Here is a 24,200-nt window from a genome sequence, read left to right as displayed (position 1 = left end):
CCAGAAACAGACTATAAACAGAGGTTAGGTCATAAAAGAAAGCCTGAGCTTTCTCCTCTTTTCAAATCCATTTCTGGCTTTGGCTTCAGATCTTTGGCAGATAATCTGTCAGATAATCTTTCTGTGTAAATGGACCCTTACACAGTGTTCAGCTGAAAGCACTGCTTTATTTCCGGCCTGGCTAATAGAGATGGATTATACAGGGAACCTCCTAATATTTACATATACATCAATAAGAAATATGGAAATAGGTTGTTTATTGCAGACCTTTTCATGAAATATGTATTTCTTCTACCTTTCAGCTGGCCAAATCCTATTGGGCTCCACATTCTAAGAAGAAACTGCCTTTTGATTATAAGGTAAGATTATTTGCACCAGAAATCTCTCAAGGCTTCATTCACATCTGTGTCTGATGCTTCATTGGAGGCCTAAAGAAATGATGAACACCAGGTGAAAACTTGATGGACCCAATTAAAAAGAATAGGGTCTGTCAGGCTTCATTGGTGTCAGTCATGCAGTAGACTGTTTTGCTGTGTTTGCTGCTGCTGAACAGAATACGTGACACAAATGTGAACCTAGCCTAACAACTTGTCATTTGCTGAGTGTTGTTCTAGTTTTTCGATAGCTCATTGCATCATAGCTCAATACGATGCTGTGGGTCCCTTTTACAGGTATGTATTCAGTCCGTGACATATGGGCAACACATGGGATGTGTTCATAGGCTGAACACCTTGTGTTAGGCCTTAGAAAAACATGGCCACTTTCAAAAACCGCACCTTTCCTGTTCTCAGTTTGGGCGTGGGTTTTGCTGCTCGGTTCTATTGAAGTGAATGGAGCTGAATTGAAATACCACACACAACCTGAGGATTGGGGTGGTGCTGTTTTGCAGGAAATGAACTATGTTTATATTTAGTCTGGGATAGCCCCATTAATTCTTATTCATGTGTTTATTTCTCAGGTTATAGAAGATATATATACTAAGGAGATTCTCAAGTCTCGGTAAGTGCATTTGTTTTGTTTATTCTTCACTAGTCCAAAGCTGGCCATACTTTTTATATTTAGTGGTTGAATTAAGTTCCCTTAGGTGACAACTAGTACTTCTGATCCCCCTACATGCACACTTGGCTTAGCTGAGCAGACACGTATTCACTAGATGAGAAAGACGCTAGTAGACACCTCTGGTGACAGTTTATCTGCCTGGAAGCAAGCGGGTCGGGGAAGTTGTGAGGCCTCATTCATTTCGAAATCAGTTAGTTCATCAAACTATATGTAAGGCCAGCTTTAGGTAGCTTTTGCCCAAATAACAAATTTTCTCCCCTCGCCTTAACGCACATATACACAAAGCTCGGGCCACTGGGGCTTATCTTCTGAATAGAGAGAAGGAAATAAGCCACTGCTAGACACCTTTGACATCAATTTATCTCTTTTGAGAAAGCAAGACTCAGGTATGTTAAAATCCATCTTAAAGTGACTCTGTACCCACAATCTGCCCACCCAAAGTCACTTGTACTTTCCGATAGCTGCTTTTAATTTAAGATCTGTCCTGGGGTCCGTTTAGCATGTGATGGTTATTGGCCTAAAAAATAACTTTTAAACTTGCAGCCCTGTGTCAAATTGGCGTGGCTTATGGTGCGTTTACACAGACAGATTTATCTGACAGATTTTTTAAGCCAAAGCCAGGAATGGATCTGAAAAGAGGATAAATCAGTCTTTCCTTTATGACCTTTAGAAATCTGTCAGATAAATCTGTCTGTGTAAACGCACCATTAGGGTATAAACCCACACACCGTATAAGCAGCGTATTTACTGCTGCGATACGCAGCAAATACGCAGCAAACACGCAGCAAATACGCAGCAGATTAGATCTAAATAACTGAACACAGCATCAAATCTGCACCAACAAATCTGCTGCGTATTTGCTGCTTATTTGTTGCGTATCTGCTGTGTATACGGTGTGTGGGTTTGTACCCTTAGAGTGTCTCCATTCCTCCTCATCATTAGGAATGCTCCAGGCAGATTTTCTCAGTTTTATCAGCTGAGAGAACACTGCACATGGGCTGGATCGTTAAGGCACCTGTGCAGTGTTCGCTGCAGAGGAATAGAAAAAATCCTGCCAGTGGCATTCCTAATGATGAGTGTGGGGAGGAGGGACGGAGGGGTGGTGCAAAGTTAGGGCACAGATATTCTAGGCCACGCCAGTTTGACACAGGACTGCAAGTTTAAAGGGGTTATCCAGCGCTACAAAAACATGGCCACTTTTCCCCCCACTGTTGTCTCCAGTTCAGGTGCAGTTTGCAATTAAGCTCCATTTACTTCAATGGAACTGAGTTTCAAAACCCCACCCAAACTGGAGGAACAGTAGGGGGAAAGTGGCCATGTTTTTGTAGCGCTGGATAAACCCTTTAAAAGTTGTTTTTTAGGACAATAACTGCATCACCTGCCGAATGGACCCCAGAACATGTCTTGGATTTAAAGCAGCTTATCGAAGGTACAAGTGGTTTGGAGGGGGGGGGGGGAGATTGTGGGCACAGAGTCACTTTAACATCTCTCCTCTAACGTCTGCCATTAGGGGAGTCAAAGACCCCTATAAACATTACATAGTTGTTGGGATCAGTGGACATTAATGTATATGGCCAGTTTCTTATAAGTCTGTGCGTGTATAAATACTTTTTTTTTATATTACAGATTTGCTATAAGGAAGATCATGCTATTAGAGTTCAGGTGAGAAAGAACAATTGCTTTGCCTATATGTATATGAATACAGTGGTAACACAGTATAAGATTGAGACGACCGCGTCTCATTTAGTTGCAGTTTATTGTGATATTAAGTAATATCTTAAAGGAAAAGTGATCTTGTTGCTTATATCAAACCAATTCAGCCATCAAATTCTGCTCTGCACTCAGTAATGGGACAGAATAGCTGCTTTTGGAGACGAGTACTTTAAAACTATTTTGAAGTATGCGGTAGCTTTTCTCCCAGCTTATGCATAAATGCAATGTATTTTTTTTAATGACGAGCGGCTGTTGGTGCTGATTAAAACAACGTCTGTTCTTGTCATAAAAAAATGTGCAGCATTGAAATTAATGCAAACAACGGACGGAAATAATTGACAGCTCACACACTGTGTGGTTTTCATGTCGGCTGTGCTGTGCATAGAAATCAATGGTTAATTGATTTCCAGGCACACCCATACGGCCAGCAGAATTGAGGTGGCTTTAAATAATGTTCATGCAGCCAATATGGCATTATCGGCCACAGGAACATGTAAAACAACGGCCGCTGTTTTGCGCAGTGCGAACATAGCCTTAGGGTAGCTTCACACACACCGTATCGCAGCAGATTTTATGCTGCAGATCCTCAGCAGATTTGATCTAAATGACTGAAGTGAATAGTGAAATCCAGCTATCATGCTGTACAGTGTAATTTTTCTATACTCCCTGTAGAGGTGCTGCCAGAGATAATGAATAATATTGTGTTCATATGGATTCCTAAACTACTTTTTTTTTTCATTTAAAACAGTCAGTACTTGGAAAATTATCTTTGGCTGAATTATTCACCGGAAGTTTCAAGTAAAGCTTACCTTATGTCCATTTGCTGTATGGTAAATGAGAAATTTCGAGAGAATGTCCCCGCCTGGGAGGTAAGGATTGTAAAGGTTTTGGCATTTGTTTCACTTAGGAAGATATACAGCGCAGTTAAAAGGGCACCGTCAGTAAGAAAAACTTTTGACATGTAACAGGAACACGTCAAAAGTTTTGATCAGTTAGAAACCCCACATCAATCAGGAGAATGAGCAACCCCTCCATCCTAATTCAGTGATATATTATGGCTTGGCTTATGTTTTATTACATAATATGTGGCCCATCTCTGAACTCTTGAGTTCTGCAAAACAAATAGTATATGCTTGGCAATGCGCTGAACATTGACACTAGTAGATTATGATTGGTCCATTGAAATCCATCAACACGGAACACTGGTATACTACTCTGCCCTGTGCCAATATATTCCCCTACGTATGTGATGTGAATGCAGCCTTACTTGGTAAATAAAGCTTGAGCTTGTATACTTTGCCTGTGTGGCTCCACATTGGTTTTCACTGTCTTTATTGTTTGGTTTACTTTCTTTGAAAAACATTTTCGATCTATAATTTTCAGACCTTCAAGAAGAAGCCGGAGCAGTTCCCTTATTTCTTCCAATGTATCAGAGAGGCATCTGTGGCTGAAGAATCGGAGAATAACTTCTCCTTGCACGAGCGCACAATCTTGCTTCTGTTCTTGGATCACTGCTTCAACAGTCTGGTACTTGTCTGCATTTTCTTATTTAAAGTGTGTGTGTGTACTTAAAGGAGTAGTGCGGCGCTAAGCAATTATTCACAAAATAACAGACATTACAAAGTTATACAACTTTGTAGGGTATGTTATGTTAGTGAATGGTCCCCTTCCCCGTGTCCCCCCCCCCCAACCCCGGAAGTGCAGTGCACTATACATACCTGATTCGTGTCAACCCCGGCTGCCATCTTGGGGACAATGACGTAGTCTTCAGAAGGCCGGCCGGACCGCACCAGCCCTCCTTCATGCCAGCCCCCCCTCTGCGGTGTCATCAGCTGCTCAGCCACGATTGGCTGAGCATAACTAAGCTCAGCCAATTGCGGCTGAGCAGCTGATGACGCGGCAGAGGGGGGCCGGAATGGGGGACGCGTCATCAGAGTACCTCTTTAATGGGACCTGTGCACAATACTCTCCTCCACAACTGTGCTGCCCAGGGTTCAGTTCTTTCTCCATGGCCAAGGTCAGATCAGGAAGGGGGTGAGGGGTAACACTGTAGGGACATTGTAACACAGCATGAGCCCTGTGTTTTGCAGTGGGACTTAAATTCAGGCACAAACTTTTTGACTTCTTTATGTTTAAAAACCCGGCATAATGCTTGTTATATTTCCCCCTATATAAGCAAGATGCACTATACGAGCGCTTCTCAACTCCAGTACTCATAGCCACTAACGGGTCATGTTTTGAGAGTTCCCTTAGTATTATCACAGGGGATATTATTATACTCATCAGGTATTCTCAGATGTTTTTTTTGTATGGGATATCCTCAAAACATGACCTGTTGGTGAGGCCTGAGCACTGAAATCGAGAATTGCTGCATTATACGAAATGAAGAACCGGAAAACATGTTAGATGTACATACTCCAATTACAATGATGTATGATTCCTATAGAAACATTGCCACATTACAGTGGAAACATAGTTATAAAACCATCCAGGAGTGGGGCTACACGTCAGCAGGGCAATCTGCTGCAACTTCTCCATGGCCCACTGACCACCAATGGGGTAAAAGCTAGTTGCCTACTGGGCCACAGACCTTATCTTCTTATGTTTTTCGCTTAGGTAAAGGCATTGTTGACAAACCTATAATCGCTTATGTGCTGTGCTCCCTGTTGTCGAATAGTACATTTTCTGATAACCTTGTGTCCGTTTGCAGGAAGTTGATTTGATCCGTGGACAGATCCAGCAATTGATTTCCCTGCCTATGTGGATCTGCTTGCGACCTGTAAGTGTTGGGGGAAGTCATTATGTTGTTTTTGCGTTTTGACTCAAACTGTGTTTAGTGATGTGATCGGGTCATTTCCTAATGGTGTCTTACATCTGTAGGCTCGACTGGAGCAGGAATTGAAGAAAACAACAAAGCTGAAAAAGTTCTGGAACCTTATTAAGAAATCAGATGAGAAAATGGATAAAAAGGCGCGTGAGCTGTACGTAAATACATCAACTTTACCAAGAAGCCTCTAATTTGTTACGTTCTTGTTTAGGCCAGCAATAGCCTTTTCCTTGTATGCTTCTTTCATAAGGAGTGCTGCTGTGATCTGTATATGTAATAGTGATGCTTCTGGTATACACCTACACGAAAGCGGACTACTCATTTAACTTTCCCTATGCTTTCCTCACATCTACATTGCAGAGCGACCCTGGAAAGAGAGTTTTTATGGCACCTTATACAAAGGTTCCTGTCTGTGCTTCAGTCAATCGCAGCAACAGGTATCTGTCCACACTTATTTTTCCTTTTAACCAAATGATTTTCCATTATACAGTGATGATGCATTTTTTTTGCTTAAAACTAGAAAACCTTAGATTGCGGACTTCTTTTTAGTGCCGTACAGAGGTTATTTGTATATTGTTTTTCTAAGCTTTTATTAGTTTGGGGTATATGATAATGATGTCTAAAATAAGATTTCTTTTCGTTCTTTAGGTCCCATCTCCATGGATAAAATACATTACTGTGAGCGTTTTATTGAGCTCATGATTGACCTCGAGGTATAGTGTGATTATTATTGTTATTATTGTTGTTATTATTGTTATTATTATTATTATTTTTTTTTTTGTTGAAAGGGAACCAATCACTAAAATTTAGGGTAATAAAAATGTAAAAGTAAAAATACTTAATGCACTATTTCCTTACGTGCAATGAAAGCGTTTTGCATGCCACACTTGTAAAACACTGGAAATATTATGGTATGGCTAGAGGAGGAGAGGCTTTCTATGCGAATCCCCATAGAAAACCTCTCCTGCTCTGGACAGTTCCTGTCTGGGCCAGAGATGTCAGCAGAGACCACTGTGACATACAGCAGCTGATAAGTGTGGGAAGACTTGAGATTTTTGAATAGAACCTGTACCTGTACCTAGGGCTGGGCGATTAATCGAATTAATTCGATTAATCGTCCAGAACGTTGAAATCGATTTGATTTTTTGTGAAAATCGTAAATTCGATTTTCACAAAAAATCATTTCGGGCTGCGGTGCCGGGGAGGAGCTGAGAGAAGGGGGGTTGCGGTGCGGTCCGGCGGGAGAGCTGTAGAGGGGCGATGTGGGTGAGCGGGGAGAAGATGCTGGGTGGCCAGGCTGGAGAGGGGCGGTGCAGTGCCGGCGGCCTCCAGCCACTGACAGCGCCGCCGCTGATCTGCCCCCGCCCCCTCCACTGAGCGTCCCACTCCCCTCCCGGCCAGATATGGAGGTCCCGGGTCTGTGGAGGAGGAGGCCGCAGGGACTACAGTAGGTGGTGATCGCGGCGCTGCTCGTCCTGGAGCTATACAGCGGGATCGGCGGGCTCGGTGCAGACCCCCGTTCCCGTTGTATAGCTCCGTGACCCGCAGCTATGCGATCACCACCTACTGTAGTCCCTGCGGCCTCCTCCTCCACAGACCCGGGACCTCCATATCTGGCCGGGAGGAGAGCGTGTGTGTGGAGGTGAGAGGAGGAGGAGATGTATGTGCCCTCCTGCTCCAATCACCTCCAGCTGCACCAGTCACCCCCCAGTCCCCTCAGTGTCCCCCCAATCCCCTCATTGTTCCCTCAGTGTCCCCCCCCCGTCCCCTTCAGTGTCCCCCCCCCAGTCCCCTTCAGTGTCCCCCCCCCCCCGTCCCCTTCAGTGTCCCCCCCCAGTCCCCTTCAGTGTGTCCCCCCCAGTCCCCTTCAGTGTCCCCCCCAGTCCCCTTCAGTGTGTCCCCCCCAGTCCCCTTCAGTGTGTCCCCCCCAGTCCCCTTCAGTGTGTCCCCCCCCCAGTCCCCTCAGTGTCCCCCCAGTCCCCTCAGTGTCCCCCCCGAGTCCCCTTCAGTGTCCCCCCGTCCCCTCATTGTTCCCTCAGTGTCCCCCCCGTCCTCTTCAGTGTGTCCCCCCCAGTCCCCTTCAGTGTGTCCCCCCCAGTCCCCTTCAGTGTGTCCCCCCCAGTCCCCTTCAGTGTGTCCCCCCAGTCCCCTCATTGTTCCCTCAGTGTCCCCCCCAGTCCCCTCAGTGTCCCCCCCAGTCCCCTCAGTGTCCCCCCCAGTCCCCTCAGTGTCCCCCCAGTCCCCTCAGTGTCCCCCCAGTGTCCCCCCAGTCCCCTTTAGTGTCACCCCAGTCCCCTTTAGTGTCACCCCAGTCCCCTTTAGTGTCACCCCAGTCCCCTTTAGTGTCACCCCAGTCCCCTTTAGTGTCCCCCAGTGTCACCCCAGTCCCCTTTAGTGTCACCCCAGTCCCCTTTAGTGTCCCCCAGTGTCACCCCAGTCCCCTTTAGTGTCCCCCAGTGTCACCCCAGTCCCCTTTAGTGTCACCCCAGTCCCCTTTAGTGTCACCCCAGTCCCCTTTAGTGTCACCCCAGTCCCCTTTAGTGTCACCCCAGTCCCCTTTAGTGTCCCCCATTGTCCCTCCAGTCCCCCAGGGTCACCCCAGTCCCCTTTAGTGTCCCCCAGTCCCCTTTAGTGTCCCCCAGTCCCCTTTAGTGTCCCCCAGTCCCCTTTAGTGTCCCCCAGTCCCCTTTAGTGTCCCCCAGTCCCCTTTAGTGTCCCCCAGTGTCACCCCAGTCCCCTTTAGTGTCACCCCAGTCCCCTTTAGTGTCACCCCAGTCCCCTTTAGTGTCACCCCAGTCCCCTTTAGTGTCACCCCAGTCCCCTTTAGTGTCACCCCAGTCCCCTTTAGTGTCACCCCAGTCCCCTTTAGTGTCACCCCAGTCCCCTTTAGTGTCACCCCAGTCCCCTTTAGTGTCCCCCATTGTCCCTCCAGTCCCCCAGGGTCACCCCAGTCCCCTTTAGTGTCCCCCAGTCCCCTTTAGTGTCCCCCAGTGTCACCCCAGTCCCCTTTAGTGTCCCCCAGTCCCCTTTAGTGTCCCCCCAGTCCCCTTTAGTGTCCCCCAGTCCCCTTTAGTGTCCCCCAGTCCCCTTTAGTGTCCCCCAGTCCCCTTTAGTGTCCCCCAGTCCCCTTTAGTGTCCCCCAGTCCCCTTTAGTGTCCCCCAGTCCCCTTTAGTGTCCCCCAGTCCCCTTTAGTGTCCCCCAGTCCCCTTTAGTGTCCCCCAGTCCCCGTTAGTGTCCCCCAGTCCCCTTTAGTGTCCCCCAGTCCCCTTTAGTGTGCCCCAGTCCCCTTTAGTGTCCCCCAGTCCCCTTTAGTGTCCCCCAGTCCCCTTTAGTGTCCCCCAGTCCCCTTTAGTGTCCCCCAGTCCCCTTTAGTGTCCCCCAGTCCCCTTTAGTGTCCCCCAGTCCCCTTTAGTGTCCCCCAGTCCCCTTTAGTGTCCCCTTTAGTGTCCCCCAGTCCCCTTTAGTGTCCCCCAGTCCCCTTTAGTGTCCCCCAGTCCCCTTTAGTGTCCCCCAGTCCCCTTTAGTGTCCCCCAGTCCCCTTTAGTGTCCCCCAGTCCCCTTTAGTGTCCCCCAGTCCCCTTTAGTGTCCCCCAGTCCCCTTTAGTGTCCCCCAGTCCCCTTTAGTGTCCCCCAGTCCCCTTTAGTGTCCCCCAGTCCCCTTTAGTGTCCCCCAGTCCCCTTTAGTGTCCCCCAGTCCCCTTTAGTGTCCCCCAGTCCCCTTTAGTGTCCCCCCAGTCCCCTTTAGTGTCCCCCAGTCCCCTTTAGTGTCCCCCAGTCCCCTTTAGTGTCCCCCAGTCCCCTTTAGTGTCCCCCAGTCCCCTTTAGTGTCCCCCAGTCCCCTTTAGTGTCCCCCAGTCCCCTTTAGTGTCCCCCAGTCCCCTTTAGTGTCCCCCAGTCCCCTTTAGTGTCCCCCAGTCCCCTTTAGTGTCCCCCAGTCCCCTTTAGTGTCCCCCAGTCCCCTTTAGTGTCCCCCAGTCCCCTTTAGTGTCCCCCAGTCCCCTTTAGTGTCCCCCAGTCCCCTTTAGTGTCCCCCAGTCCCCTTTAGTGTCCCCCAGTCCCCTTTAGTGTCCCCCAGTCCCCTTTAGTGTCCCCCAGTCCCCTTTAGTGTCCCCCAGTCCCCTTTAGTGTCCCCCAGTCCCCTTTAGTGTCCCCCAGTCCCCTTTAGTGTCCCCCAGTCCCCTTTAGTGTCCCCCAGTCCCCTTTAGTGTCCCCCAGTCCCCTTTAGTGTCCCCCAGTCCCCTTTAGTGTCCCCCAGTCCCCTTTAGTGTCCCCCAGTCCCCTTTAGTGTCCCCCAGTCCCCTTTAGTGTCCCCCAGTCCCCTTTAGTGTCCCCCAGTCCCCTTTAGTGTCCCCCAGTCCCCTTTAGTGTCCCCCAGTCCCCTTTAGTGTCCCCCAGTCCCCTTTAGTGTCCCCCAGTCCCCTTTAGTGTCCCCCAGTCCCCTTTAGTGTCCCCCAGTCCCCTTTAGTGTCCCCCAGTCCCCTTTAGTGTCCCCCAGTCCCCTTTAGTGTCCCCCAGTCCCCTTTAGTGTCCCCCAGTCCCCTTTAGTGTCCCCCAGTCCCCTTTAGTGTCCCCCAGTCCCCTTTAGTGTCCCCCAGTCCCCTTTAGTGTCCCCCAGTCCCCTTTAGTGTCCCCCAGTCCCCTTTAGTGTCCCCCAGTCCCCTTTAGTGTCCCCCAGTCCCCTTTAGTGTCCCCCAGTCCCCTTTAGTGTCCCCCAGTCCCCTTTAGTGTCCCCCAGTCCCCTTTAGTGTCCCCCAGTCCCCTTTAGTGTCCCCCAGTCCCCTTTAGTGTCCCCCCGTCCCCTTTAGTGTCCCCCAGTCCCCTTTAGTGTCCCCCAGTCCCCTTTAGTGTCCCCCAGTCCCCTTTAGTGTCCCCCAGTCCCCTTTAGTGTCACCCCAGTCCCCTTTAGTGTCACCCCAGTCCCCTTTAGTGTCACCCCAGTCCCCTTTAGTGTCACCCCAGTCCCCTTTAGTGTCACCCCAGTCCCCTTCAGTTTTACCCCAGTCACCCCTCATCTATACCTCCACTCCTACACCCCCTATCCACTATACCTCCACTACTACACCCTACGTAGATGGAGGCACAAACATGATTTCCTATACTATATGGGGCCTCTGTTACACTGGAAATCAATACAGTTGTTGTCTAAAATATTAAAATAGTATCTGATGCTGCAGGGAGAAAATGTTCTGTTTATTTAGCAAAAAAGGAAAAAAATCGAGATTTAAATCGAGAATCGTCAAAAAATTTTAAAAAATCGAGATTTTATTTTTTGCCCATATCGCCCAGCCCTACCTGTACCCATAATCTGTCCCCCCCCAAACCACTTGTACCTTCAGATAGCTGCTTTTAATCCAAGATCTGTCATGGGGTCCGTACGGCAGGGGATGCAATTATTGTCATAAAAACGACTTTTAATCCAGCAGCGCTGTGTCTAACGGCCAGGGCTTACATTTGTATATGCATTAGGCTGGCACACCCTCTCCGTCCTTCCTCCCCACCCTCCTCATCATTAGGAATGATCCAGGAACATTTACTGCTGTTTGAGCTTTGCACAGGTGTATTAACGATCCAGCCCATGTTCATTATACAAACAGGTGGGGAATAGGAAGCAATCTGCCTGGAGCATTCCTAATGATGAGGAGGGTGGGGAGGAAGGACAGAGAGGGTGTGCCAGCCTAATGCATATACAAATGTAAGCCCCGGCCGTTAGACACAGCGCTGCAGGATTAAAAGTTGTTTTCATGAAAATAACTGCATCCCCTGCCGAACGGACCCCAGGACAGATCTTGGATTAAAAGCAGCTATCTGAAGGTACAAGTGGTTTGGGGGGGGCAGATTGTGGGTACAGAGTTGCTTTAAACTATATTATCTTGGCATGTGAAACGCTTTTCCACTATATTATGTTCATGTTAGATATAAGTTGTAGACATAACCCGAGGAATAGTTACTAATTCAATTTCCACTCCTTAGGCTTTACTTCCTACGCGCCGCTGGTTTAATACAGTGCTGGATGACGCCCACCTTGTTGTTCATTGCTACTTATCCAACCTCTGTAAGAGAGAGCAAGAAGGACACTTGTTTTCTCAGGTAACTTGTGTTGTTTATGGGAAATAAAGTTTTATATTTTTTTTTAAACATGTTTTTAACAATCTAACTTCCCTTTATAGCTCCTGGACATGTTAAAATTTTACACTGGCTTTGAAATCAATGACCAGACGGGAAATGCTCTCACCGAGAATGAGATGACTACAATTCATTATGATCGTATCACCTCACTGCAGGTAGGTCTAAGTTGTCTATGTCTAGGGGTTACCTGAAGCTAGCTCAGTAGCCTCAGTCTATACCGCTATTAATGTATGTTAGTTCAGAGAGATTATGTGATTTAAAAACTGTATGCGCCATGTCAATCGACAGGAAGCATGCTTTTCTATTGTGGTCTCTCTTTTATAGCGATCTTTCATTGGAGTTGTAATACGGAGTATTTGTATCATTCTAGGCCGTGCTTTTAAAAAAACATTTTTTCATTAATATGACGTAAATCATACAAAATTTACTTGTAGAACAAAAATTCATGCACTGCTACCTGTCCTCATTCACACATTTGTCCACACAGAGAGCGGCTTTTGCTCACTTCCCAGAGCTGTACAATTTTGCTCTTTCCAATGTGGCAGCTGTGGATACTCGAGAGTCCCTTGTAAAGTGCTTTGGGTCACTGAGGTAAGTAAACAATATCAGGGTATTTAATAGCACATGCTTTAGTTTATTGATATTTAATAGAGATAAGTGAACCCCTAGCTCGATCTGGTTTATCTGAACCCGAATGCTCGGCAATGTCTATGGCTGTATCTATGTTATCCAGGACTCCCTAGAGCTGCATTGAACTTTTCCAGCCACTGGTATTCAAATGCTGAGTGTTTGGAGATCGGATGAATCTGAACGTGCTCAAGGTTCAGTCATCTCTAATATTTAAAGTGTCACTGTGGTAATAACTTTCAAAATCTAAATCAACACTAGATGTGATATAAAGCAAGTTTGCAATTTACATTCATTATTTTTTTCATTGTTATCATGCTATAAAACAAAGCTGAACTTACCAGAAATCCAGGTCCAGTCCCCTGAAGGCAGATTTTCTGACTTGTGCTGGTAAAAAAAACCCAGACTAAACTCAGGAATTCCGGCCAGTACAGAGAGTCACGGCTTAATGTGTCCATCAGTCACATGACTGCCTTCTCTCTGTGAGCGCTCAGATGGCCCGGGAAACACTGGACTTCCTGGTTTCTGACTGTTTCCTGTTTTTTGAGGGGAAAAAAGTCCGGAAACCGGAAGTTCCTTGTTTTTCATAACGGAAAAAAAAAGTATGTAAATGGCAAACTTGCTTTATATCACATCTGCTGTTAAAGGGGTTCTCTGGGCTGAGGGGCTTTTTACCTATGGCCGGGGAGGAGGTGGATGAGGGCAATGACGTCCCCTTACCTCCCCGTTTTCAGCGCTGTGTTCCGAATGCGCCGCTCCTGGTCCTCACTTCCCGGCCGCTTCCTGGTCTCTGCAGGTACTTGAGACGTGACATTTCAAGTCCGCTCAGCCAGTCAGTGGCCATCAGTGACCAGACAGCGTGGACTGGGAGCGGCGCAATCTGGGACACGGCACTGGAATCGGGGAGGTAAGGGGACGTCATTGCCCTCATCCACCTCCTCCCCGGCCATAGGCAAAAAGCCCCCAAGCCCGGAGTACTCCTATAATTTAGATTTTTAAAGAGGACATGTCACCCCCCCGTGCCGGGGTGACAGGCTCCCGACCCCCAGCTAGATCCCCTTATACTGACCTAATCCCGCCGAGTCCCGGAGCCGGTTCCAGGACGGAGATATCCTAGTCAGAAGTCGGAGCGCGCTGTGGAGATGGGTCCGGCGGCCATAGAGAATGAATGGAGCCTTGCGCGCGCTGCAGAGATGAGTCCGGCTCCATTCATTCTCTATGGACACCAGAACCATCTCCACAGCGCGCGCGCCGGCTTCTGACCAGTATATCTGTGTCCCGGGACCGGCTCCTGGAGCGGGACTTGACGGGATGAGGTCAGTATGAGGGGATCTAGCTGGGGATCGGGAGCCTGTCACCCCGGCACGGGGGGTAACAGGTCTCCTTTAAAGGTATAACAACAGTAGCATGCTAAAAAATACCTGAAAAAAAATTGGAACATGTAGAAAGTTTTAATCGGAGTGTCACTGTTGAGACCCCCAATCTTCAGGACAACATGCAGGGAGCAGCATGGGGTATGCACTTCACTTACCTGCTGTCAATCATCTCTGTCCAGTACCACATAGACACAATGGAGCCACTTGAACAGAGATTGTCAGGAAGCTACCACATGATGTGGTAGCTTCAATTGCTGCAGTGACCGAAGGTGACCCTCCTCATATACCTTATGGTGTGCTTTGTTCTACCAACCAGAAAACTTAACAATGACTTAAGAAGAATTGCTGAAATGTTCCTCACCCCACTTGAGTTGGCAAGTAATAGACCCAAACATTGGGCGCTGCCAATCCATCAATTGCAATTCTTCTCATTTTATCCTTGGCATCCTGTTTTCACTAATTCACAGAAGTGGATATGCCAGAACCATTATCCAGGGAGGATGGGAATAAGGTACAGGACCATAGATTTGAGGAACATTTTAACAAATTTGTCAAAAGTGACAATGGGAGCTTCATCCATACCTCTGTCTTATCCCGCACTGTGACCAGCAACAGTTGTAGATTCTGAGAAATAAAGTCCTTAACTAACCTTCACCTCTCACCCCTTGATGAGCGCCAGTAAATGACAGATGAGCCGTGATTGATTGCTGGGGGTAAAAAAAGTTTTGGTTTCAGACAAAAAGTGGAAAAATCTACATTTGCCAGACTCCTTTGGTTTTATAGGAACTACTTGAATTTGAATGACTTTTAAGCATTGTTTTAGTTTTATTGCTAAGGTTACATTGTTTTGTTTTTCTTTTCTTTTTTCTAGCCCTAACACCCTCCACCAAGTGGCTTCGTACCTCTGTTTATTGGGAGCTTTGGCTGATGGGGAAGAGACTAAATATGAGAAAGAGTTTCTGTTGGAGTTGCTGGTAGGTTGACTGTTTATGATGCTGAATGTATTACTATTGATTGTGTTCTAATTAAAACATATCCCTTACCCTAAGACCCTCTTTACACTTCCATGGTTCTGTCCGCAGTTGTGGACCTTACATGTGAACAGGGCCGTGAACCATGCCGTCAAGAAAAAAATCTTAGGCCCTAATGCAAATTTGTGGCACGGGTCGCTGTCTTCTTTGTAGTGGTCCGTGAAACACTGAACACTACTGATACACATTCCTAGTGCCCTCCGCGTTTGTGGGCTGCACTAAGGACATGTGAATGAGGCCTTAGACCAATCCTGCACTGGATTATCAGACTGAATATGCAGTGTTTGGATAAGATATACAGTAGACTGCACGACCCATGGGCTCATTTACACAGGTGCAATAATCACCTGAACAGAATGTTCTGTTCTGATTATTACTGACTGATCAGATGATGAACATGCAAACCCTCAGCTGATCCCATCCTTTGTGCAGGCATAAGAATCATCATTTGTTGTCAGTGCATATCCATGATCCCTAACTAGAGATGAGCAAACCTGGAGCATGCTTGAGTCCATCCGAATCCGAACTTTCGGCATTTGATTAGCGGTGGCTGCTGAAGTTGGATAAAGCCCTAAGGCTATGTGGAAATCATGGATATAGTCATTGGCTGTATCCATATTTTCCAGACAACCTTAGAGCTTTATCCAACTTCAGCATCCCCCGCTAATCAAATGCCGATCGTTCGAGTTCGGATCGACTCGAACCCGAACCTGGTTTGCCCATCTCTATCCCTAACCGATTTGTTCTTGCCACAGTTCTTTCCTTACAATTGCTCTCTGTAAATACCTCCTAGTGTTCCGTATTTTTTAAGATCTCTATATTGCTGTCGGTCTGGTACAGTGATGTTTATAACCACCCCCTCCTTTGTTATAATGGAATAGATTGTGGTTTATTACAGTGAAATAAAGGAAAGGGATAGCTATAAACCAGTAAAGGTGTTGTCCAGGAATATGTATGAAATGTATGTCTTACTGTTGGAAGGGATTTTTCAGTGAAATACCAGTGATGGCCTTTCTTCTGGATAGGACATCAGTAGTTGATCGGTTCAGACACCTAGCACCCTACCAGTCAGCTGTTTGGTGCCCTGCCGAAAAAAGCCCAGGATCAGAAGCAGTCTTTGGCTATGTTCACACGCTGTATGAGACCGGCCGTTCCGTGACCTGGCCGGGTCACGGATTGGCCGGTCTCAGGGAAGATCATCGTGGCCAGTACTGCAGTACCAGCCGGATGATCTTTAGCGCCACTGAGTTCTAATGCGGGCGCGTCCTTGCACGCCCGAATCAAAACTCTCCAATGCACATAATGGAGCTTGCGGCCGGAGCCGCTCGCTCCATAGTGTGCACTGACAGGGCTTTCTGCATTGAATAGTGGCCGCAGAAAACTGACATGTCAGTTTCTCGCGGCGCCGCTAGGGGTCTCGGCCGGAGTGTATACACATTCCCTCAGCCTGCAGCACAACGTAAGTACTGGAGAAATCACGGCCGTTGTAACAGCCGTGATTACCGCAGAACTTATGTTGTGTGAACATAGACTTTCTCTGGAAAACCCAGTGAAAAGTTGTGAGTTGGGGCAATGAGAGCAATGTTATAGTGAAAGTGATAGTAACGGCACTGATCACAATGAGTAATATTGATTATCTTGTGAAGCGCCTATCAAGCGGTGGAGATATATTAGGCAGCATGTGAGCAGCCATTTCTTGATGTGTTGAGTAAAGATCTAAATGATGTTGAGAATGACCAAATTGTGATGGCTATGTAAGTGGGTCAGAGCAGCTTCAAAACTGCAGGTCTTAAAGGGGAACAGTGGTTAGCACGACTGTGTACTACATAGGCCGCACCTCACAGGACCTAATTGGGCTGTAAAGGATTAGAGGAACATGGCCGTGTTTTTCAGAACCCCCCCCCCCCCCACACACACACACACACAGGTTGTGCCTGGTATCGCAACGTGTACCAGTTCATGGACAAGTCTGGCGCTATTTTTGAGGTTGCCATTATCTTTCATATTCTATACAAGCATCTGTACTGACATATTAGTGCCCCATAGTGCAGGATACCCTCAGAAGTCTTGGGGAGTCCATGCCTTGACAGGTCACAGCTGTTTTGGTGGCACTATGGGAAACTACACAATATTTAGAAGGTACTTTTGGTGTTACTATTCATTGGAGTATATACTTTGTGTAGAATTCATAATGCTGATGTTGCTTTGATCTCCGTGTAGGAGACTATGTACCTGGACCACAAAGCCTTAGATGCCTTTACACATCACAGTGAGTCAGGAGACACATTAGATTCTGTATTTTATTGGGCGACTTCGCTGGATATTGAACAAAAACAATATCCATTTATTTTAGATCCTTTGAAATGGCCACAGAGCAAATAAGTGACGCACTCTTCTACTGGAGTCCATATTGTGTATTATATCTCTTCAGGACTATAATTGCTTGTACTGATAGGTCTGAGGAGTCACATTATAGTAATGCCTTATAGGACTGCATTGGTTATTCTTAGGTGCACTGTGCAGTATTGCATATTGCCAGGTGTGATAACAAAATGACATGTAATATAATGTGACATGTGGATTGTCTTCATGTAAAGACTTCCGATTTTATTTCTGACATTGGCCATACTAAACCTGACGCTGCTGGAACTGATGTGCCTGTGAGCTACTCCACAGTGCCTGGAGCTCTGTTTTATTTTCAGGACAGTGGTGGTATATCTTAGCAATATGCCATTACTGTGAATGAAAGGGCTATTTTTTCCCCATTTATCTTAAAGGGGTTATCCAGCGCTACAAAAACATGACCACTTTTCCCCCTCTATTGTCTCCAAACTGTGTGGTGTTTGGAACTCTTTTACATTGAAGTAAATGGAGCTTAAAGGGGTTGTCCGGCGATAAAAAATTATTCACAGAATAACACACATTACAAAGTTATACAACTTTGTAATGTATGTTATGTCTGTGAATGGCCCCCTTCCCCGTGTCCCACCACCCCCACCCGTGTACCCGGAAGTGTGGTGCGCTATACATTACCTGTCACGTGCCGACCACGGTCTCCGATCCTCAGCAGTGACGTCTTCTTCGGGAGGCCGGCGGATCTTCCCGAGTGCCGGCCGCCCTCTGCAGCGTCATCCGAAGCTCAGCCGCGATTGGCTGAGCATAACTGTGCTCAGCCAATCGCGGCTGAGCAGCTGATGACATGGCTGCGTCATCAGCCGCTCAGCCGCGATTGGCTGAGCTCAGTTATGCTCAGCCAATCGCGGCTGAGCTTCGGATTACGCTGCAGAGGGCGGGCGGCACTCGGGAAGATCCGCTGGCCTCCCGAAGAAGACGTCACTGCTGACGATCGGAGACCGTGGACGACACGAGATGCGGTGAGTATAATGCACCACACTTCCGGGTCTAGCGTGGGTGGGGGGAAACACGGGGAAGGGGGCCATTCACAGACATAACATACATTACAAAGTTGTATAACTTTGTAATGTGTGTTATTCTGTGAATAATTTTTTATCGCCGGACAACCCCTTTAATTGCAAACCGCACCTGAACTGGAGACGAGAGGGGGAAAAGTAGCCATGTTTTGATAAAGCTGGATAACCCCTTTAAAAATGGATTTCCAAAGCCTCTAATTTCATTTTCTAAACAGGCCACTAGATGTCGCTCCATTCACCTGTTACCCATGAAATAAAACCACATCACTTTACAGCCTTACAGCCTAGTCAAGTATCAAAGTTCTCTGAGCCAGACATTGACTTACAGGAGAATTACCAGTAGATGGCAGCAAAGAGACAGTTGTTTGTTCTGGAGGACAGAAAACGCTCCGTTCACATCTTAATTTGCCAGTCATGACTCTGAATTAAGTTAACTAAGTTTGGTCTGTTGAAGGGGTTATCCCAAAATGTGCAGACCCCACTAATCATAAGAATGAAGATTCCTTGTCCCCGGATTGACTGCTCTGCCAGTGCTTCATTCACTCTCTATGGGATATATATATATATATATATATATATATATATATATATATATATACACACACAGCTGGTGATATATATGTGCGTGTCACTGCGGCATGTAGTTAAAAAACAAAAATATTTTAAAATAATATCGATATAAGTAGTCCAGGAGGGAATTCTCAAATTTCTAGATGCAAAGTGTGAGATCATTTCTTGCAGTGCACCATGGTAAATAATACTGAATTTGTAAACAATCACCGAAATGACTCAAATATTGCCAAAATGAGTTTGCTACATGACCATGCTGGAGACATGCACACATCTGACACCAAGGACTTTCCCTCCTTTTCTGATTCGGGTTCATCAGAAGAACAACAATTCATATATGGAGTTCAATAATCAAGGGTCAAATCACAAATGAAAAGCAACCAGCGTGTTTTTAACTACATGTGATAGGAGTATCTGTTGATACATACATGTACTTGCATACACTCACTGGCTGGTTAATCCATATACAAACATAGTTGTGGTTGCATTTTAGGCATGTTGTCTAGGCATACTGTGCCACCTGATCTGACATCAGGCGTGGAGACAGCACATTGGGAGGTAGAATTACTGAGGCAACAAACGGACGCTGAGGCGGTATTGTGCACGTGTCCTATTGTAATTGTTGGGACCCATGCCCAGTACTGTCTGGCCGTTGGATGTTTCCTCAGTAACCTATACCTCCTAGCGTGCAGATGCTCCTCTTCATGCCTAGTGTCAGATCTGGACAACCCGTCACAATACCATAGTGATATTTAGGTATGATTAACCCCTTTTAAAGGGGTACTCCGGGAAAAAACTGGTGTCAGAAAGTTATACATATTTGTAATTTACTTCTATTTAAAAATCTCCAGTCTTCCAGTACTTTTCAGCTGCTGTGTGTGGTGCAGGAAGTGGTGTATTCTTCCTATTCTGATACAGTGCTCTCTGCTGCTACCTCTGTCCATATCCAAGAACCGTCCAAAGCAGGAAAGAATTGCTATGGGGATTTTCTACTGCTTTGGACAGTTCCTGACATGGACAGAGGTGGCAGCAGAGAGCTCTGTGTCAGACTGGAAAGAATACACCAGGACATACAGCAGCTGATAAGTACTGGAAAACTGGATATTTTTAAATAAAAGTAAATTATAAATCTGTGAAACTTTCTGACACCAGTTGATTTGTAAGAAAGAAAAATTGCTAGAGTACTTCCTTAATGATAGGTAAACAAAACAGAATTGGTGTTAATGGGCTTTTAAACACCAATTTATGTTTACACACCAATTTATACACATGTATACAATTGCTACATACAACATTAAATGTTAGCTGTGTCACAATAGCAAGGTACTACAAATCCCAGATACACACATAGTTATTGGGTTGGCCTGTCACTGGCTGTTAATGCTGTATATGTATCTGCCATCCTTTGTGTCTGCATGTTGCAGAAGGCCAAAAGGTCAAAGGGAAGAGGCACCATTTAAATAAAAATATATAGGTTTAAAGGGAATCTGTAAGCTCTAGAGCTGCAGACATGGGCAGGTGCCTATGCTGAGCTACAGCATGCACGCCGCCTCCACCACTGCCTGCCCTGCAAGATTAATGTACATGGGTTGGCTTTCCGCAGTGAGCCTTGTTTATTAAGGTCCCCCATACACCTTAAGACCATCATGTGGCCATCAGTTACATCTACTGCCCGCCCTCCCCATACACAGGAATGTTTGGCACAGCCAAATGTTCCTCTGTTCTCTTTGCGGAGGGGTACGCTGCAGCAAGAGCACTTATGCTGAAGCTTATCTCTATCTGAACAATGGGGTTGGCCTTGATTTTCCATCATGGCTGACCCCTATCACCACCAAAATTGGTCAGGTGGCCCCATACAGGCTGAATCTGCTGTGAGCGGCGGGTCCAGACAACAAAAGTCTAAAGTGAATGGGGGACCTTTAGTCTTGCAGAACAGGGAGGGGTGGTTGTTGCAGCTCAGCACAGCCTCTGTGAGACTTGAGCTTGGAAGGAAAACATGATTTTATAACTTTTCAAACATCCCCCAGTTAGGAGACCGGTATAATTTCTTTTACCTCTAAATGTAGAATCACATTGTGTGCAGAAGTATTTAAAACACCTCCCAGAATGAATGTTTCCCAGTAATACCATGTACTTTGCTGCCACACAATCCTATTTTGTCTTCCCTCTATGCAGGTATCCCGTCACGAGCGTCGTATCTCTCAAATCCAGCAGCTGAACCAGATGCCCTTGTATCCCACAGAGAAGATCATATGGGATGAGAACATTGTGCCCACTGAGTACTATTCTGGGGAAGGTGAGGCTGTAAACTGATATTTAAGCCTGGGTTTTGTTCGTTCTAATAAGCTCTAATATCATGAAAACCACCAATATAACTCAGCTTTGAAATGTAATCTTGTTTTACCCATGCTGCCTGGAACAGCTTACACGGATGTGACTTCTAGCACTTCCAGCACTTAACACTTTAACACTGCACCAGATTGATGCATGGCATACAGCGACTGACTATGGTTTGACACTCCAGGCGGTTCGGTTGTAGATCGGAGACACCATACCTGTCTTTCATTTTGTTACCAATTCACTGTGTTATAGGGACAACAATGTGCTATAACTTTGTGGTTTTACCATCTTTAGGCCATGTTCACAGGTCACACCCTGTTAAAACACCGTCGGTTATTTAACATGTTCCTCCTGCCAATACTGCATTATCAGCCAAAGGAACATTGTTTTATTTCTATTAGTACTGCACCTTTTAATCAGTTATACTTTAAAGAGTCACTGGTGTTTACATTTTTTTTTTTTGCAGAAATCAATAGTCCAGGCGATTTTAAGAAACTTTGTAATTGGGTTTATTAGCCGAAAAATGCATTTTTAACATGAAAAAGCAGTTTGAAGCTCTCCCCCCTGTCTTTATGGTTCTCTTATGGAGAGGAGAGGGGTGAAGGTAGATGAGGCACCAAAACAGGAAAACAAAGAGTTAATTTACAGCTACATCACCAGGCCATCTCCGCTTAAGTCAGCACTGACCTCTCTGACCTCTGAATACGGCTTTTATACAGCTCCCACTGTGTAATCCTTTGTCATCTGCTGGTGACTAATCTCCCTCCTCCCCATCCCCTCTCCATAGGTTACACAGGGCTCGACTGATGTAAAAGAGTCGAGATTTCCTGATAATGAGCAGTGAAGGAGTGAGGGGGGGGGGGGGGGGGGGCTGGGGAAAGTCTCTTTGAATGCAGATAATGGCCTATTTGCCTAATAAACCCAATTACAAAGTTTCTTAAAATCACCCGGACTATTGATTTCTGCAAAAAATGACAGTGAAAGAATGTAAAGAACGGCAGTTGAAAAAGACATCAGTGTGTGGACTATTTCAGACAGTGGCCGTTGTTTGCGCAACAGTGGCCAAAAATAATTGACATGTCAGTAATTTCCATGACTGTTTTCATTGATTTCTATGCAACTTTTTTTTTTTTTAATGACAAGAATGCCAGTTGTTTTAATCGGCAACAAGGCCGTTCTTTGTGTGAACATAACCTTAAAGCGATTCCCTACCTTTTAAAGAGTAAATTATAGCAATCGCCATTTTACCCAAATAAGATGCAAGAGTAGGAGGGTACAAAACTTCTCAAATTCTTGAGTACAGACACTCTTTGCCTCCTAGTGAGTGTAGAATGTGATATATGTACAGCAACTGCTTGTATTCCAGTTCCCCAATATAAATGGTCAGTAAAAGGGGCTCAGAAATTGGAGCTCTACTTCCAGCTACCAACACACATTCACACCTTATGAACTTTGGCTTTCTTTTTGTAGGGTGCCTTGCGTTGCCAAAGTTAAATTTGCAGTTTCTTACTCTACACGACTACCTCCTTCGTAATTTTAACCTCTTCCGCTTGGAGTCTACATATGAGATTCGGCAGGATATTGAAGACATTGTGTGCCGGTTAAAGCCATGGTAAGCAACAGATTGGATGTTTTTAGTGGTAAGAGCTACGTAGTTAAAGGAGTACTACAGCGGAAAAAACTTTTAAATCAACTAGTTTCTGAAAGTTATATAAATTTGTAATTTATTTCTGTTTGAAAATCCTAAGTCTTCCCATACTTATCAGCTGCTGTATGTCCTGAAGAAAGGGATGTTTTCTTTGCAGTCTGACACAGTGCTCTCTGCTGCCACCTCTGTCCATGTCAGGAACAGTCCAGAGCAGCTGCAAATTCCCATTCTACCTCTTAGTGCAGTGGTGAGTAGTAACACCTTGTTAACACTCGTGTTGCTTGGCGGCCGCCTTCGTAGACGCTGGTGCCTGCAGGGTGTAAGGGGGGCCCAGTGGGTTTGGTCCTGTGACATTGGGGTTGCAGGGCTATTCTGCCCCTCCCCACTCCCCTGTTGTCGCTTGCCTTGCGGGGTTGGCTGTCACTAACCGACACAGTGTTAAGTTAGTGTAGGGACTCATGTGAACCAGGGGACCTGCACGTGGTACATGAGGCAATATGGTTTGATCAATTTATATACCAACATCCTGGCGTTGGTTTTTAAATTTAGCTGAGAGGCATTAGTGTCAGCCATAGGTGTGATGTGCATCAGCTCTTTTCTCTCCATGTCTGCAAATTCCCATAGAAAACTTTTTCTGCCCTGGACAGTTCCTGACATGGACAGAGGTGGCAGCAGAGAGCACTGAGAGCACTACACCACCTCCTGCAGGACATACAGCGGCTGGTAAGTACTGTAAGACTTGAGATTTTTAAATAGAAGTACAGTGGTACCAGGTTCACAAACTGCTTGGAACTCAAACTGTATTTTCAAGGAAAGTTTGCTTTGGTTCTCAAACTCTTGCTCGGTTCTCAAACACTTTTCAGGCACCTGGTCTCAAAGTGGATGGTGGGTTGTACCTGGTGAGTTTAGCACTGGTGAGGCTTCATATACAGTTCTGTATAACACGGGAGTGCATATACAGTACAGTAATAGTACAGTCAGTGCACAATTTCCATTTACTTCCATTATACTAAAAAATAGATCAAAATGCATGCGGTATTTTTTAGCGTACACAAAAATGTGGTCAGCCACGTTTTTGTTACATTAAAAAAAAAAGGATGCGTTGTGATGTGTTTCTATATAATGGAAGTCAATGGAAAAACTGATCAAAACTGATGCACACAAATGCATGAAAAAAAATAATTGAATCATTTGTGCAGCCATATACTGTACATTATTGTTATAGGCCACACAATATAGGAACGTGGGAATGTGCAGCCGATATCAATGCATTTAAATGGATGCATGAACAATCCAGCTAATGGTCTTGTAATGGCTCCATTTCCTGCCTCACATCAGGCTTTATAAGAGGGTCCTAAGATACAGGGATAGGGATATGTATGGTTATGATCCAACCCAGACTACCATCTAAAATGGAACAATAAAAGTTTGGTACGAACCAATAAAAATCT

General features: G+C 45.9%; 1 protein-coding gene across 1 annotated transcript in view; it reads left to right on the top strand.

Annotated features, from left to right (window-relative positions):
- The window catches only part of AQR (aquarius intron-binding spliceosomal factor), a 79,170-nt gene that overhangs the window by 12,122 nt on the left and 42,848 nt on the right, over positions 1-24,200 (top strand). Inside the window, exons 2-16 of the mRNA XM_069949289.1 lie at positions 303-359; positions 959-999; positions 2,686-2,721; positions 3,521-3,641; positions 4,156-4,299; positions 5,483-5,551; positions 5,653-5,753; positions 5,960-6,036; positions 6,248-6,312; positions 11,571-11,687; positions 11,768-11,881; positions 12,214-12,317; positions 14,601-14,703; positions 20,937-21,057; positions 22,572-22,713. Coding sequence (XP_069805390.1) covers positions 303-359; positions 959-999; positions 2,686-2,721; positions 3,521-3,641; positions 4,156-4,299; positions 5,483-5,551; positions 5,653-5,753; positions 5,960-6,036; positions 6,248-6,312; positions 11,571-11,687; positions 11,768-11,881; positions 12,214-12,317; positions 14,601-14,703; positions 20,937-21,057; positions 22,572-22,713 — 1,412 coding nt within the window. The remainder of the gene's footprint in view (positions 1-302; positions 360-958; positions 1,000-2,685; positions 2,722-3,520; positions 3,642-4,155; positions 4,300-5,482; positions 5,552-5,652; positions 5,754-5,959; positions 6,037-6,247; positions 6,313-11,570; positions 11,688-11,767; positions 11,882-12,213; positions 12,318-14,600; positions 14,704-20,936; positions 21,058-22,571; positions 22,714-24,200) is intronic.

Source organism: Dendropsophus ebraccatus, chromosome 13 (genome assembly GCF_027789765.1).
Source record: "Dendropsophus ebraccatus isolate aDenEbr1 chromosome 13, aDenEbr1.pat, whole genome shotgun sequence".
Taxonomy (NCBI): domain Eukaryota; kingdom Metazoa; phylum Chordata; class Amphibia; order Anura; family Hylidae; genus Dendropsophus; species Dendropsophus ebraccatus.
Note: the sequence above shows the minus strand (reverse complement) of the source record. Positions and strands in the feature narration are given on the sequence as shown.